The sequence below is a fragment of the Chelonoidis abingdonii genome, chromosome 13 (genome assembly GCF_003597395.2).
Source record: "Chelonoidis abingdonii isolate Lonesome George chromosome 13, CheloAbing_2.0, whole genome shotgun sequence".
Taxonomy (NCBI): Eukaryota; Metazoa; Chordata; order Testudines; family Testudinidae; genus Chelonoidis; species Chelonoidis abingdonii.
In genome coordinates, this window is record NC_133781.1 from 32,744,497 (window position 1) to 32,759,728 (window position 15,232).

A 15,232-nucleotide genomic window follows, 5' to 3' on the forward strand; every position below is an offset into this window, starting at 1 on the left:
AATTACATTATGACTAATGGGCTATGCCACTGGGAAGCAATCAGGTAAGCAGGAGGCATTTGGCTTCTGGGACATAGGAGTCAGCCTTCATACTACTAATTATGCACATTACCTCATTCAGCCAATTCTCTGCATGTCTAACAGACTCTGCCCCCTGTGCAAGGTCAGTGGGAGGGTGAAAGGCTGCCCCCTTCAGTAGTTACCAGTCAAACTAATCCTCTGTTCACGGAGTGGTTGGTTAATGCTGGCAGCCACCATTAAAGATTGGCCTTACCAGTTACACATCTCCACTTCTGCAGTTATCCTTAGCCTGTTTCACACAAGGAAATAGACTTACAGAACAGCTGTCGGTTTCTTGATGGCTCATGGAAGTGACATCACAGCCAGCATGTTCTGGATCTTTAACAGGCTGTTTCCATGGAAGGAGAAAAATAAGTGCTCTCTGGAAAAACACAGCTAGGCCCTGAGACAATCTTACACACTGACAACTGCAGGCTTTCCAGCAGGGCAATCATAATGAGGCGTCTTTGTTCCCAGTACTCAGTAGCAGAGTCATACATGAATTACTTAGTATATGATGATTTAGATAAGCATCATTTGACCTGACCTCTACTAGTAATCTTTTCATAAAGCCTTAGCCTGCCTGGTGCCTGTAGAACTGAGATCTGCAGACCTGGATCAACATACAAAAGAGGCAACAAAAGCCTCCCCCCATCATATCACCGGTGATCATAGCCTGAATGGGGGAGAGCAGTGCTAGTGGCCCATCCAGTCCTTGCCTGCTACCAGGGGCAGTTGGGAAATCTCTACCACTTTTCACAATGGACCCCACAAATAAAAGACAATAAGCAACTGGAAAGCTAGTTCTCAGACATGTTGGTGTCAGCTGCTTCTGCAGCAGCAGGCCTAATATTTCCCAACAAAGCCAGGTTCAGCAGTGTAGGTCCTGCCTACATGTGTAAGGTTTCTTATTTCATAGCTTCCCTCTTCCCTGCTGGCAAAGGGGACATGCTGTCCCATGATGTGGGATTCTCACACATGCTGTTTGTTATTCTGTCCCTTTTTAAGAGTTTTCCTTTTCGCCTGTGAAGATTTAGAGAAGAGGGTGGGGGAAGCTGAGCAAGTCTTTGAAGCAACTTGACTTTCGATGATTAATTGCGGTGAAAAGCCTGAGCCAGGGAGACTTATTTTTGATTTATTGATGTTTCTTTGTGAGAACAAATTTATAGCAGAGAGAAGCAGCTTCTGAGAAGAATATCAAACAGTTAAAAGGTTCTAAGCACTCTTTGATGTCACTGCCCTGGAGGAATGCTGGAAAGTATTGGGGGAGAGGCACTGTTTATTTATAAAATAAAGATCAGGTACCTGCTTTTGGCACAGACCTTCAGCTGAGTGCCTGTTTAGACTACTCAGACAGCCATGGAATTAGACTTTAAACCCCTGCCATAGCAGCCTGCTGAGGTGATGAGAGCCCACAGCTAGAGGAAGGTTTCCAGCCACTCACTCACTCCACAGAGTAGCACCTGTTTCTTTCACTGGTAGAGAAAGTAGCAGTGCTTTGGCCATGCTATTCATTCTGGGCTGTGAACTGCAAACTGCTACTGCAGGATAGGACCCAGTTTTTGAGGACAAGATGCCCTGCTATAGTAATTTGGTCTACAACAATCAAAATGTGCAACATACTTTTTAGAATCGCATCTTACTCTTTGTGGTTGCTGAGGGCTTGCTCTGCTCAGCTGATAGGAGTGAGGAAGCAGCTGCTACTGTAGCAAGATGGCAAGGGCATAGTGAAGCAACAATAATGCCCATCCCCGTAGCTAAACAGGAGGCCAGTCCAGACATTCAGTATCAGATTAACTCCCAGATCAGGACTTTCTCCTCTTAGCAGCTGATGCATCCCATTCTGCTTGATCAGGCCTCTAAAAATCCAGAAGCTGTAAGGAGAGAGCAGCAGCTGCTTTACTTCTCGTAACAGTAAGAGGCCGTTCCAAACTAGTCATTAACACATCTGTGGGGTTCCCAGCAGCCCTGTATGGATATTACTAACTAGTCAAACATCCCCCTGAAGGAAGTGGATTAACATGCCTCTGCCCATATCCTTATCTTGTTAGCAGGAGAAGCTGAACTACACTTTACATACCAACTGTGGCAGCACTTTCTCCACATGTTCAATATCCACCCTGTCCAAGTCTTCAGCCTGAGCCTGCCGTGCGCTGCGTGCTGCAGCTTCTGCGCCACACATGCAAGACAAGACAAACATCACAAGTAGGTGTGGAAAAGGAAGTCCGAAGCTAATCGGGCTGGATTTTGGGGTGCAGCTACAGCACCACAGGGTAAAAGGGGAGCACTTTCTCAAGACCCCTCTTGGTTTTAGTCTTGCGTAAAATGGAATCTTTCGTGGCATTATACAACCACAGCTGAGAAGCTAGCTGGTCCTCTTCACTCACATTAGCTTATGCTGTTGCAACAGGGAGTGGCATCTAACAAGGTAGAAAGGCCATTCCACAGGCAGAGTGGGTACAATTGCCTAGCAGTGAGGCACCTGCAACTTGACAGAACAAGTTTGTTTCCTTACACTGTCCTGCCACAGCAGCCTGGATTTGCTAATCGGACTACCCCAAGGAAGAGCAGCTCTATGGAAGATTGCCTTTCCTGGAGGGAAGTTTTAGAAAAGCTCCATCAAATCACAAGCAAAGTGCCTTGCCAGAACTGCCACAACTTTTCTAATTGACCCAAATCTATGACCACAAGTACTGAGAATAAAAGGGCAGCTCCTAAGCACTTACCTTGAACAAACACGTTCAGCATTTCTGCCATTAGCAGCAAAGCATCACTGCTGACTAGAGGCAAAGGAAAGTGTTGTTATCAGAAGACATGCAACAGGAGGAGGAAGGATGGGCACAAGCTTAGGGCATTATCCTGGAACTTAAGGCTTGGGTTCAAGTCTCTGCTCCACCACAAACTTCCCATCTGCCCCTGGGCAAATCCCAAGTAAATTAAACTCACCCACTTTAATTCTGACAGAGCATCCACATATGGTGCGGGTTTGTAGACACTATGGCTTGCATTTCCCACTCTCAGAAAGCCAGGCTGGGGGGACTATCTAGTGTGAAAAGTATCTGCTGGTGGAATCTTTCAGGAAGCAGGGAGGAGAGCTAGGAGAGGGGGAGATGGCTAGGCTGAGAAGCATCCGTGCCCACGAGGAATTCATTGAGAGTATTCATACAGAGACGTCAAAGGCTGAGGAAACTATTCAGCTAGAGAGGACTGCTGTCATGCCACCAAGGAAGGAGGATATGGTTCTGTCACAGGGACCACACTGGCTGCTAGTTATTTCTGGAAGCAGGCACTGCTCTACCCCTATTCCCAGCCCACTCACCATAGTGATGAATTGTTATGCTGCTCTGCCAACGAGCGATGAAGAATCAACCCCAGTGTGAAAGAGGAGAAGCCATGTACCCCCAAGGCTAGGAGGATCTCAGCCACCGCTCCCAGGAAGAAATGTCATGTAGTGATTGGTGAGGGGGACAGAGGCACCGGTCTGTTGGCCTGCCATGACATCCCGGGAAGCATGCTGCCTGCCATGGGCCCGTATCAGACATTACTGAGCGATTGTTGAGGATCATCCAGCCTTCTACTCCATGCAGGCACTAATGATACTGCAAGGTATGACCCTCAGCAGATCAGAAGTGACTATAGGGCTCTGGGAATAAGGGTAAAGGAGTTGGAAGCGCAGGTGGTGTTCTCTTTGATCCTTGTGGTCAGGGTTAGGGGCCAAGGCAGAGAGATCCATCCTAGAAATGAATGCCTGGCTGCAAAGATGGTGTCGCCAGGAGGGCTTCGACTTCCTTGACCACTGGATGCTGTTCTGGGAAGGACTGCTAAGCAGAGAAGGGGGTCCATCTAATGAGGAGGAGGGAACAGACATCTTTGGATATGGACTGGCTAACCTTGTGAGGAGGGCTTTAAACTAGGTTTGATGGGGGCAGTTGACAAAAGCCGACAGGTAAGTCCAAAACATGGAGACCTGAGAGAAAGATTAGAATCTGAGGGGAGCATGGGCTGTCTTAACCGGGATAAGGGAGAGACAAGAGAACACAGGGAGGAAATCAAATCAATATCTTAGATATCTGTATACTAATGCGACAAGTATGGGGAATAAGCAAGAAGAAATTGAAATGCTAGTTAATAAACAGAACTATGACATAGCTGGCATCACAGTGGTGGGACAATATGGAATACAGTATGGGTATAGAAGGGTACAGCTTGCTCAGGAAGGACAGACAGGGGAAAAAAAAAGGGGAGGAGATGTTGCCTTATATATTAAAAATGTACACATTGGACTAAAGTTAAGATGGAAATAAGAGACAGACTTGTTGAAAGTCTCTGGGTAAGGATTAAGGGGGTGAAAAAGAAGGGTGATGTCATTGTAAGGGTCTACTACCCATCTAACCAGGAAGAAGAGGTGAATGAGGCTTTTTTTAAGCAAATAAAATCATCCAGCACACAGGACTTCAGCTACCCAGACATCTATTGGGAAAATAACTCAGCAGGGTACAGATTATCCAAGAAATTCTTGGAATGTATTGGAGACAATCTGTTAGTTCATAAGATGGAGGAAAGCCACTAGGTGAGAGGCTGTTAATTTTGATGAATAGGGAGGAACTAGTTGAGAATTTGAAAGTGCAAGGCAGCATAGGTGAAAGTGATCATGAAATGGTAGACTTCATGATTCTAAGGAATGGAAAACAGCTCAATAAAGATAATGGATTTCAGGAAGGCAGACTTTAGCAAAGTCAGGGAGTTAGTAGGTAAGATCTCATGGGAAGCAAATTTAAGGGGAAAAACAGTTCAAGAGAGTTGGCAGTTTTCAAAGAGATGTTATTAAGGGCACAAAAGCAAACTATCCCACTGTGTAGAAAAGAGTATGATAAGAGACCACCCTGACTTAACCAGATCTTCAATGATCTGAAACTCAAGAGACCAACAAAAAGTGGAAGCTAGGTCAAATTACACAGGATGAATATAAACAAACACCACAAGCAGGTAGGGACAAAATTAGAAAGGCCAAGGCAAAAAGCAAGATTAAACTACAGTAGAACTTCAAAGCTACAAACACCAGAGTTACAAACTGACCAGTCAACCACACACCTCAATTGGAACTGGAAGTATGCAATCAGGCAGCAGCAGAGAAAAAAAAAATAAAAGCCAGTACAGTACTGTGTTAACTGTAAACTACTAAAAAAAAAGGCAAACATTAAAAAAAAGATTTGACAAGGTAAGGAAACTATTTCTCTGGTTGTTTCATTTAAATTAAGATGGCTAAAAGCAGCATTTTTCTTCTGCATAGTAAAGTTTCAAAGTCGTATTAAGTCAATGTTCAGTTCTAAAGTTTTGAAAGAACCACCATAACCTTTTGTTCTTCTTCGAGTGCTTGCTCATATCCATTCTAGTAGGGTGTACGCGCGCCGCGTGCACGTTCGTCGGATACTTTTTACCCTAGCAACACTAGGTGGGCCGGCTGGGCGCCCCCTGGAGTGGCGCCGCCATGGCGGCTGATATATAGCCCTGCCGGCCCAACCGCTCCTCAGTTCCTTCTTCGGCTGATATAGCCTGCGGCCCAACGCTCCTCAGTCCTTCTGCCGGCTACTCCGCAGAGGGAAGGAGGCGGGTGGGAATGGATATGAGCAACACATCTCACAACAACAGTTACAAAGTGAGTAACCTTGTTTCTTCGAGTGCTTGCTCATATCCATTCTAGTAGGTGATTCCAAGCCTTACCTAGGCGGTGGGTCGGAGTGAGACGTTGCCGAAGCAAGACTGCTGTACCGAAGGCGCATCGTCTCGAGATTGGTCAACCAGCGCATAGTGCGATGTAAAAGTGTGCACGGACGACAGGTAGCCGCCCGGCATATGTCTTGGATGGGACTGGGCCAGGAAAGCAGCCGAAGAGGCCTGAGCCCGAGTAGAATGGGCGGTGATCGACCAGCGGGACGTGAGCCAATTCGTAGCACGTCCGGATACACGAGGATACCCATGATGAAATCCTCTGGGAGTTACAGGGAGACCTTTCATACGCTCTGCCACTGCTATGAATAACTGAGGCGAGCGTCTGAAGGCTTTAGTTCTGCTGATGTAGAATGCCAGGGCCTGGCGGACATCTAAGGTGTGCAGCTGCTGGTCCCGGCGGCAGGTGTGCGGCTTCGGAAAGAAGACCGGCAGGAAAATATCTTGGTTAAGATGGAATGGTGAGACGACCTTCGGAAGGAAGGCTGGGTGTGATCGTAGCTGCACCTTATTTTGTGAAAGATGGTGTAAGGTGGGTCTACGACCAGCGCACGGAGCTCGGATACTCGTTTGGCAGAGGTGATAGCTACCAGAAGGACGTCTTCCATGACCGATATAGTAAGGAGCAAGTCGCTAACGGCTAGGGGGCCCATGAGTCTAGAGAGTACCAGTTCAAGATCCCACGTAGGGGAAGGAGGCTTAACCGGGGTAAGTCTCTCCAATCTTTAAGGAACCTGGAACGATGGGGTGTGAAAACGTGGAAGTACCAGACTCTCCAGGATGGAAGGTGGAGATTGCGGCTAGATGGACCCTAATGGAAGAGAGGGCTAGGCCTGGCCCTTGGATAGAGCCAAGTAGTCCAAGACTACAGAGATCGGAACGGCAGTCGGGACAATGGACTCCGTGCACACCAGAATGAGAATCGCTCCACTTTGCGAGATAAGTGGCTGCGTAGAGGGTTCTGCTACCTAAAAGGACTTGTTGGACCTCAGCTGAGCACCGACGCTCAGACTCGTTCAACCAGACAGGACCATCTGTCAGGTGTAGGGACGGGAGGTTCTGGGTGACGAAGCCTGCCGAAGTCCTGTGTTATAAGGTCCGGGTAGAGAGGTAGTGATTTGGAGGCGCCCGGGACAGGTCGAGCAGCATGTGTACCAATACTGCCTCGGCCATGCCGGAGCGATCAGAATCATCCTGGCCTTGTCCTGCGCAGTTTGAGCAGGACCTGTGACTAACGGGAACGGGGGAAAGCATACACGAGGCCCTTGTCCATGGAATGAGAAAAAGGCGTCCGAGAGGGAGCCCGGGGAGCGCCTGTAGGGAGCAGAACATCTGACACTTCCTGTTGTCCTTGGAGGCGAACAGGTCTATCTGGGGAAAGCCCCACCTCCGGAAGACAGAAGACAGGACGTCCGGACGGATGGACCATTCGCTGTGTCAGGAACGATCTGCTCAGTCGGTCCGCTAGAGTATTCCGGACCCCTGGGAGGAAAGAGGCTATCAAGTCGATCGACTGGGCTATGCAAAATTCCACAGTTTCAGAGCCTCTGCAAAGGGGGGAAGATCGTGTTCTCGTTTGTTTATATAATACATGGCCGTCGTGTTGTCCGTGAAAAATGGCAACCACAACGGCCCTGGTAGCTGCTCGCCGAAATGCCTGGCCATGCCAAGCGGACGCCCTTAGCCTCCGGACATCGATGTGGAGTTGGAGCTCTGGTAAGGACAAAGCCTTGGGTCTGCCAGATGGCCCAGTGCGCGCCCCATCCCAAGGCGGAAGCATCGTTGTCAGGATAGCGAGGTTGAGTCACATGAACACGGCCTCGAGCCGGCGCACACTAGGGCGGGGAATCCAGCCCCAGTTGAGGGAAGCCCAGCACGTGAGACGTATTGTGACTACATGTCCAGGGCACCCTTCGTGACGAAGAACTTGAAGCGAGCCAGAGTCTTAAGGGCGCCATAGCGAACCCTCGCCGTGCTTTCGTGACACAACAGGTGCACGCAGCCATGTGACCAAGGAGGCTGAGGACCGTACGGGCAGGTAGTGGAAGCATGGAACCCCTAACGAGAGAGCAAACTATCGCTCAGAACCGTGGGAGGCAAGCTGGCTATGTTGCTCGATTCGAGCCGCAGTGCTCCTATGAAATTCTATTTCCTGTGTGGAGCTAGGATGGATTTTCTCTCGAGATTGGTTAATCATCCGAGACGAGAGACAGATCTCTGATGAACTGTACATGCCCGGCTACTTGGCCGAAGTTCCCCCCGAATCAGCCAGTGTCAGGTACGGAAAAACAGGATGTGACGACGACGCGAGTAGGCCGCTAACTACTGCCAATACACTTGTGTAAACTCGAGGGGCCGAAGAGGCCGAAAGGGCAGAACTGCAAACCTGCGTAGTACGACGGTTCACTAGAAACGAAAGAAACACTCCTGTGCGGTGGGTAGATCGCAATATGAAAATATGCGTACCCTTCATGGTCGAGAGCCAGCTCTACAATCTCTGGATCGAGGAAGGAATGATGTTCCCAGGCCTACCATGCGAACTTGAGCTTCCTGAAGATACTTGTTCAGAGCTCGCAGGTCCAAGATGGGACGAAGGCCGCCTTTCGCCTTGGGAATCAGGAAGTACCTGGAATAGAACCCCTGCCCTACAGGCCTCTGGAACCTCTCTAATGGCTCCTAATGCGAGGCAGCTTTGAATTCCTGTAGGAGGGTTGCCGTGAGAGGGTCCCTGAGAGGGAGAAGGGTGGGAGTGGGAAGCCACGGCGGTCGAAAGAAACTGAAGACGGTAGCCACCTTCCACCGTGCTGAGACCAGCTGTCTTGATGTTAGCTGGGACCAGCAGGGAAGAAAGCGGCAGGCGGTTGGAAACTGAGGTGGATCCTGGAGGAATTGGTTACCGGTGCTCTCGAGCGCACCTTTCAAAAGCTGTGGTTTTGGTCCCGCAGGTGGTTTGGCGGGATACGGAGTTGTTACCCCTTGAGGCCAGATCGTTCTACGAGAGGTCCTGCCTCTGCGCCTGGAAGATCTTGTCTCGGCGAGGTGGGGGTAGAACCGTCGGGAGGCTGGGGACGTGAAGGGCCGTCTTTGCGTCTGCCTCCCAGCGAGCGCATTATGACTGCGATTGTCTTTAGACTTGAGGCGAGGGTCGTCTTTGAGAGAAGAGACCCTGGCCGTCAAGGGAGTCCTGTATGTGTATTGGACCTCGGTCGGTAAGTCGGACGCTTGAGCCATTGATGCGCCTCATAGCGACCCTGATGCTGTAGTTCTATCCCGGAGTCTTGCGCATCTTATAGAGCCTGGAAGGGAGTTCTGCGAGTGCTTACCTCTGCTGAGGCCGAGAACTCTTTGCGGAGTGCTGTGTGAGAGACGTCAGTAAATTCTCCTGACCCCAAGTGTAAAACGATACGAGCTTAAGTGGGCCTGTGATTGGCGTATCGGAGTGGGAGGCCCCGCAGGTTAACTTCCTGCCAGGAGGTCGCGTTACCTTTGTCTAGATTGGGAGAGTTGCTTGTTGGACGCTGCTCTCGCTCGTGGTGACTGACTGGCCCCAGACGTGAAGGCGGAGGATGAACATACAGTATTGTCGCGCGGAGGCCATGTTATTTGCGCTCAACCCCTTTTGCGTGGTGGCGAGCACCGAGGTGGCGTAGTTGCAGATGGTTATGGGCTCTCCTAGGATGGTATCGGAATAAAGGGAGCGTTTCGTGGGTCGGGGGCTCTCCGCTGAGAGGGATAGTGAGTACCGTGTGTCGTGCCACGCTCGGACTTCCTCCACTGGCAGGTTATTGTTCAGAGAACCCACGTTAAAAGGTCCTGGTGCGCCCTGAGGGCGATAAGGCGGTGGCCCTGTATGTGTGTTTCCCGCACAGCCTCGTCCGGGAGAAGAGGACGAACCCCAGGCCAAATCAAGACTCTTGTCGGTGAGGTCTGCGGCTTGATAGTTGTTGCGCCTGTTCCATAGTGTCGCTGGCGTTCTGCTCACCGTGGACTCGGGTGCCCTCCGGTCAGAGCAACGGAGCGGAGGCGAGGCTGGTGGTGGCTGGTCTGATGCTACGCCCACGGAGTCCAAAAGGGCCATTGCTGAGGCCTTGAGCACCGAATCCCCATAAGACGCCGAGTCGCATGGGAGGAAACGGGATGTGCTGGCGGGTTGGCCACGTGAGTGCCGAGTTGCGAGACGATAGTTCTCTACGGCCAGGAGAGCACGTCACGTGGTGCGGGAACGCAGTGTGAGTCCGCCAGTGCCGTGAATGAACCGAATATCCTGTCTGGAGATCGACCGGTGCGGGAGCCGCCTGTGCCGAGATCGGCTCGAGACTGCGTGCCTGGAGGTCGATCGTGCCGGGAGCTCCATGCGGGACCGGCTCCGTGACGTGCGGTGCCGAACGGGAACGGTGCCGAGTCTGAGAACGCGCGTAAAGCGCGACGGCGATCGGACCGTGAGCGCGTACGGGTACGTCCGGTACCGTGAAGACGGAACTACCGGGACTCCGAGCGGCCGGGATCCGCGGCAGCGATGGTAGACCGAGAGCGTCTGCGAGACCTCGATCTGGAACGAGTCCACGGTGCCGGTTGAAGAAGGTCTCACGAGACCGGCTTGCTAGAATTACCCGCACCGGCGGTGCCGGGGTCGAGGCGGCTCGGGCCTCCGTCATCGCAATAAGTCCCGTGCGGCCGAGAGAATGTCTCCGGGGTTGAAGGCACAATGGACGCAACCGCGGCACGCGCCGGGAGCAATAGGCACAATCGACGGCCTGTCCGGGGCCGGAATCAACGGTGCGACAGACCTCGATGCCACGGCAGGAGTCGTGCCGGGCGGTCTGTGACGGCAAGCGCTCTGACTGCGGGCTGGGTAGTGGCCGCAGGAGGCTTACGCTTCTGCCTTTCGGAGAGCAGGGAGCGTGCCGACCAGGAGTGGAAGCCGGAGACTGGTGAGGTGTCCTTTTAGCGGGCGGAGGGTGCGCGGTGCCGAGGAGGCGCTTGTTCCGGTGCGGGGGCCTGCCGAGACGGTGGAGTGTACACTCCATGAGTAGTAACTGTTTAGGCGAACGTCCCTCTCTTTCGGTTCGGGGCTGAACGCCTTGCAAATTTTACATCTGTCTGTTCAGGTGGGAGTCGCCCAGACACTTTGACAGGAATCGTGCGATCGCCTGTGGGCATCGGCGACGACAGGCCACGCATGGTTTGAGCCTGGCGACCGGGCATGGCCCGGTGCCGGGGTATGGGGACGGGCTAACCCGCGATCCCTACAAACTAATTTACAACTAAACAACTCAAAACTATCTATAACTATTATTTAAAGATTAACTATATCAATTCAAGAGAAAACGGTGAATGTAGGGGTGGAGAACAGATAACTGGGCTCCACAGTTCCATACGACCGACACGGGCGGTCCATGGCGGCGCCACTCCAGGGGGCGCCCAGCCGGCCCACCTAGTGTTGCTAGGGTAAAAAGTATCCGACGAACGTGCACGCGGCGCGCGTACACCCTACTAGAATGGATATGAGCAACACATCTCGAAGAACAACAGTTACAAAGGTGAGTAACCTTGTTTTCAGAGTTATGGTCAGTCTCCAATTCGAAGGTGTTTGTAACTCTGAGGTTCTACTATAGCTAGAGACAAAGGATAACAAGAAAACATTCTATAAGTACACTGGAAGCAAGAGGAAGATCAAGGACAGGGTAGGCCAGTTACTCAATGAGGGGAGAAAAACAGTAACAGAGAACGTGGAAATGGCAGAAATGTTAAATGACTTTTTGTTTTCACCAAAAAGGTTAGTAGCGATTGGATGTCTAATGAAATGTCAGTGAAAATAAGGTAGAATCAAAGGCCAAAATAGGGAAAGAACAAGTTACAAAATTACTTAGGCAACTTAGATGCCTTCAAGTCACAAGGGCCTGATTAAAAACATCCTAGAGCAGGAGTGGCTAACCTGAGGCATTGGAATAAACTGTCCAGGCAGGATGTGGAATTTCTACCATTGGAGATTTTTAAGAGCAGGTTAGACAAACACCTGTCAGGGATGGTCTAGATAATACATTAGTCCTCCTGTGAGTTCAGGGGACTGGACTAGATGATCTCTTGATGTCCCTTCTAAGCCTATGATTCTATGGCTTTAATCCAGTTTAACTAATCCACTTTAAATTCACACCTTTCATTAGTCAGTCTTAATTTTCTTAAAGTGTTCCCATGTAGACAAGCCCTTAGTCTCTCTAGGTCTCAATTCCTTATCTGCATAACAGAGGGGGATAACAGCACTTCCCTACCTGGAGGATAAATACATTAAAGATTCTCAGATTCTACGGCAAAGGGGGCCAGATTAGTGCCTTCGACTAATGGTTCTCAGATTTTTTTTTCCCCATGGACCACTTGAAAATTGCTGAGGTCTCGGCGGACCACTTAATGATCCTTCCAAACGTTGTTTAGCTAACTACTGTAAAGCACTTTGGATAAGTGTTATATACAAAAAATTAACATGTTTTTGTTCTACGAATAAAAGCATGCAACTCATATTTTAATATCAGTAGTCTCTCCCTTGCTGTGGCAGTTACCGAGCTGGGCTGGGAAGCGGGGGTGTCTCCCCCCCACCGTGGCAGCCCCCAAGCTGAGGCTGGGAAGGAGGGGGGTGTCTCTCTTCGGCACATGCAGCCCTGAAGCTGTAGAAAGTCGCCTTTCTCCAGCGCCACAATCTTGCACATCCCAAATTCTTCCTACCCCCTCTTCTCACCCCACTGTCCTCCCAAGGCCACCACCTCACCTTACATGTGCATTTTCTCCAGGGTCCAGGCCTCTAATTAGTGCAGCTCCACTGATTAGGTGGGCAGCCCTTCATTCTCTCATGTGATGCTGCTCAGGTGCGCACCACAGAAGGAACTATCCGTGGACCACAGTTTGAGAACCTCTGCCTTAGACAGCATGTACATCCAGGGAACAAGTGTTTGCCCATTTAAACCGAGAACCAACACAGAGCCAGGGTGGCTTCCTGGTCACCTCTGGTATTCCTGAATTTAAGAGCTCTGTGTTTCTTGAAACTTTGTCTCTCTCACCAACAGAAGATGCTCCAATAAAATATTACCTCACCCACCTTGTGCCTCTAATACCCTGGGACCAACACAGCTACAACTACACTATGTGCTATAGGCAGCTAGGTAATTTGCAAAAGGAATCTAGCTCTCTACAGAAAGTGTACAGGAGAAGCACTTACCTCGAGTTTTGTCATCCTTGAAACGGAGATGAAGTATTTTGTTAACAGTCTCCTGCATGAAAAGGGAACATGATATAGAACTGGTGAGTGAGAAGCAAATTAAACTCCTTTTCCTGCCCAAAAACTGTATAAACAATCCTGTCCTCCCCTGCCCCACAGTTGGAGAAAATCCCCCAGCCATTTCTGAGGCAGCACTTCTCTCTCTCTGTGCTTTCCTTCCCACCCCTTTGTCTTGTCTACTACTTAGGCTGCAAGCTCTTTGGGGCAGGGATTGTCTCTCACTAAGCATCTGTACAGTACCAAGCAGATAGGACCCAGGCCTTGTCTGGGCTGCTAGGTGCTACCACAATACAAATAAATAGATATTTAAATCCCTTATTCCTGCACAAGATGTTTTTGGAGAGGACTTTCCTTTTCTGATCAGTGCATGAGAATCAGTGGTTGGAAACATTTGCTTACACATACACATCCCCTCAAGTGTTTACATCTTGTCACCTGTTAGGAATAGAAAGACTTACATCAACATGAATGCTTCATGTCTCTGAAAGCTGCCATTCTCAACTTCCAATGATATGAAGCTATAGTTTCTATCTAAAAGGTTTCATCTTGATAAAACCCTAAACACTTTCCCCCTTTATCTGTCCCTTAGACTGCTTGCATGGAAACAGTTCTGCATTATTCTTCACAGTGAGTCAGTTAAGTCAATGTCAGATTCTCAGTGCTACCACAGTTAGTTTGCACCTACTGCAGAGGATTTAGAAACTTCAATGCAACCTTTTCAGTTAGGTTTAAGATAAATCCTAAAAGTTGTTGTAAAGTCTAAGTTTAGGGCTAGGCTGTAGCTATCCATCTCCCTCTAAATATCCCTGCTTTTGGAGATCAGGCCAGGACTGAACACACCAGACACCAAATCTTAGACAATAACTCTGGTTGCAGGGAATCCTATCTGATAACCAGTTTTTGGCACAGAAAGTTAAAGGGGAGCAAGAATTTGATGAGGTTGAGGCAGAGAGAAACGAATTAGAGGGCAGAGACGGGGAAAGAGATATGCATATCATCTGCAGACACATTAAACAACATTGAACTCAGAAATGAGCTGATCAAAGGCAGCAAGAGGGAAGGAGCTGCAAGGAGAGAGAACTATCATGACCAGTGAAAAGTCAGTGGGTAGGTCAAAACAACACTACACGTGCAGCACAAGAAGCCACACCTAGAGCTCAAGAGCCTGGTGGTAGCCTGCCAGGCATGCCACAACCTAGCAGCCTTGACCGGCCCATAGAGCATCATTGCTGCTAGCACCAAAGTTAGTGAGTTGAAGGAGGTGGGGGAAAGCAGCCCACTGACCAGAAGTGAGACTAGAAACTGCTCTTCTGTGAGGCAACGATGGGGGAGACAGGGTTAAGCGAGAGAGGTCAGGTCTCCGAGCCCCCTACGGTTTTCTTAAAGGGGAAATGGGATGGTAACTGGTGAAGGCAGGTGGGTCTGGAGCGACAAGTGGCTGAGCGCGGGAAGCTTTTGGCGAACAGGCGTGGGGGCACCGCAGAAGCGCTCAGCTGGTTACAGGCCGGGCCGAGGTCTGGCAGGCGAGGCCATGCAAGGGGGAGGCGGGAGGCGTTTGGACTGATGGCCGCTGCCGTGAGCGGTAGGCCCGGGGGAAGCACCGGGCGCTGGAGGTCCGCTGGCAGCGGCGCAGGGAGCGCGGACGCTCGTGCCCAGGCAGGACCGAGCCGGGCCGGGCCAGGCCAGGCCAGGGTGCCCGGGGACCAGGAGACGGAACATCCCAGGGCGGCGCCACGACCGGCCCGGGGCTTGAGGCGGAGCCTGCCGCACAGCGCGGGAAGCGCGCGCCAGCTCACGGAGCGCAGGCCTGCTGCGCTACAGGGAGGCGGGCGCCGCGCTCCGGGCCGGGCCGGTGGTTAGCGCGGGGCACCTCGTACAGCCCTGCGGCGGCCTCCACCCCGCCGCACCTTCCTGAAGCCGCTCGCGCCCTCTTCCCGCTTCTCCATCCCGCAGCGACGCTCTGGAAAGGGCGGGCGGGCCTACAATGGCGCACGGCATTCTGGGAACTGTAGTCCCGTAGAGTAACCCGCACCCGGAAGTGAGTCGCTGATGTTTCCGGGGTCAGTAAAAAGAGGAGGGGAGAAATTCTATCTGCGTTGCATGCTGGGAACTGTAGTTCCCGCTGCCTCCTCTCCCTGGGCGTGTAGCCGGGTTCCGGCGGAGCCCCAGGGGCGGGAA

At 51.0% G+C, this 15,232-nt stretch overlaps 1 protein-coding gene across 1 annotated transcript; it reads right to left on the reverse strand.

Moving 5' to 3' along the window:
* Positions 1-1,174: 1,174 nt before the first annotated feature.
* CENPX (centromere protein X) lies at positions 1,175-15,061 on the reverse strand. The gene is made up of 5 exons (XM_032764522.2): positions 14,962-15,061; positions 12,995-13,046; positions 2,787-2,840; positions 2,141-2,229; positions 1,175-1,934 (listed from the first exon to the last, which is right to left on the reverse strand). Exons 1-5 carry the CDS (start codon positions 14,998-15,000, stop codon positions 1,920-1,922), a joined length of 249 nt encoding a protein of 82 aa, XP_032620413.1. The 5' UTR covers positions 15,001-15,061; the 3' UTR covers positions 1,175-1,919.
* Between the last annotated feature and the right edge of the window lie 171 nt (positions 15,062-15,232).

Coding starts and splice junctions, on each gene's coding strand:
- CENPX (XM_032764522.2), bottom strand. CDS start 15,000: ATGGAGAAGCGGGAAGAGGGCGCGAGCGGCTTCAGGAAG. Junction 13,047..14,961: donor GCGCGAGCGGCTTCAGGAAG/GTGCGGCGGGGT, acceptor CTTTTCATGCAG/GAGACTGTTAACAAAATACT. Junction 2,841..12,994: donor CAAGGATGACAAAACTCGAG/GTAAGTGCTTCT, acceptor CTTTGCCTCTAG/TCAGCAGTGATGCTTTGCTG.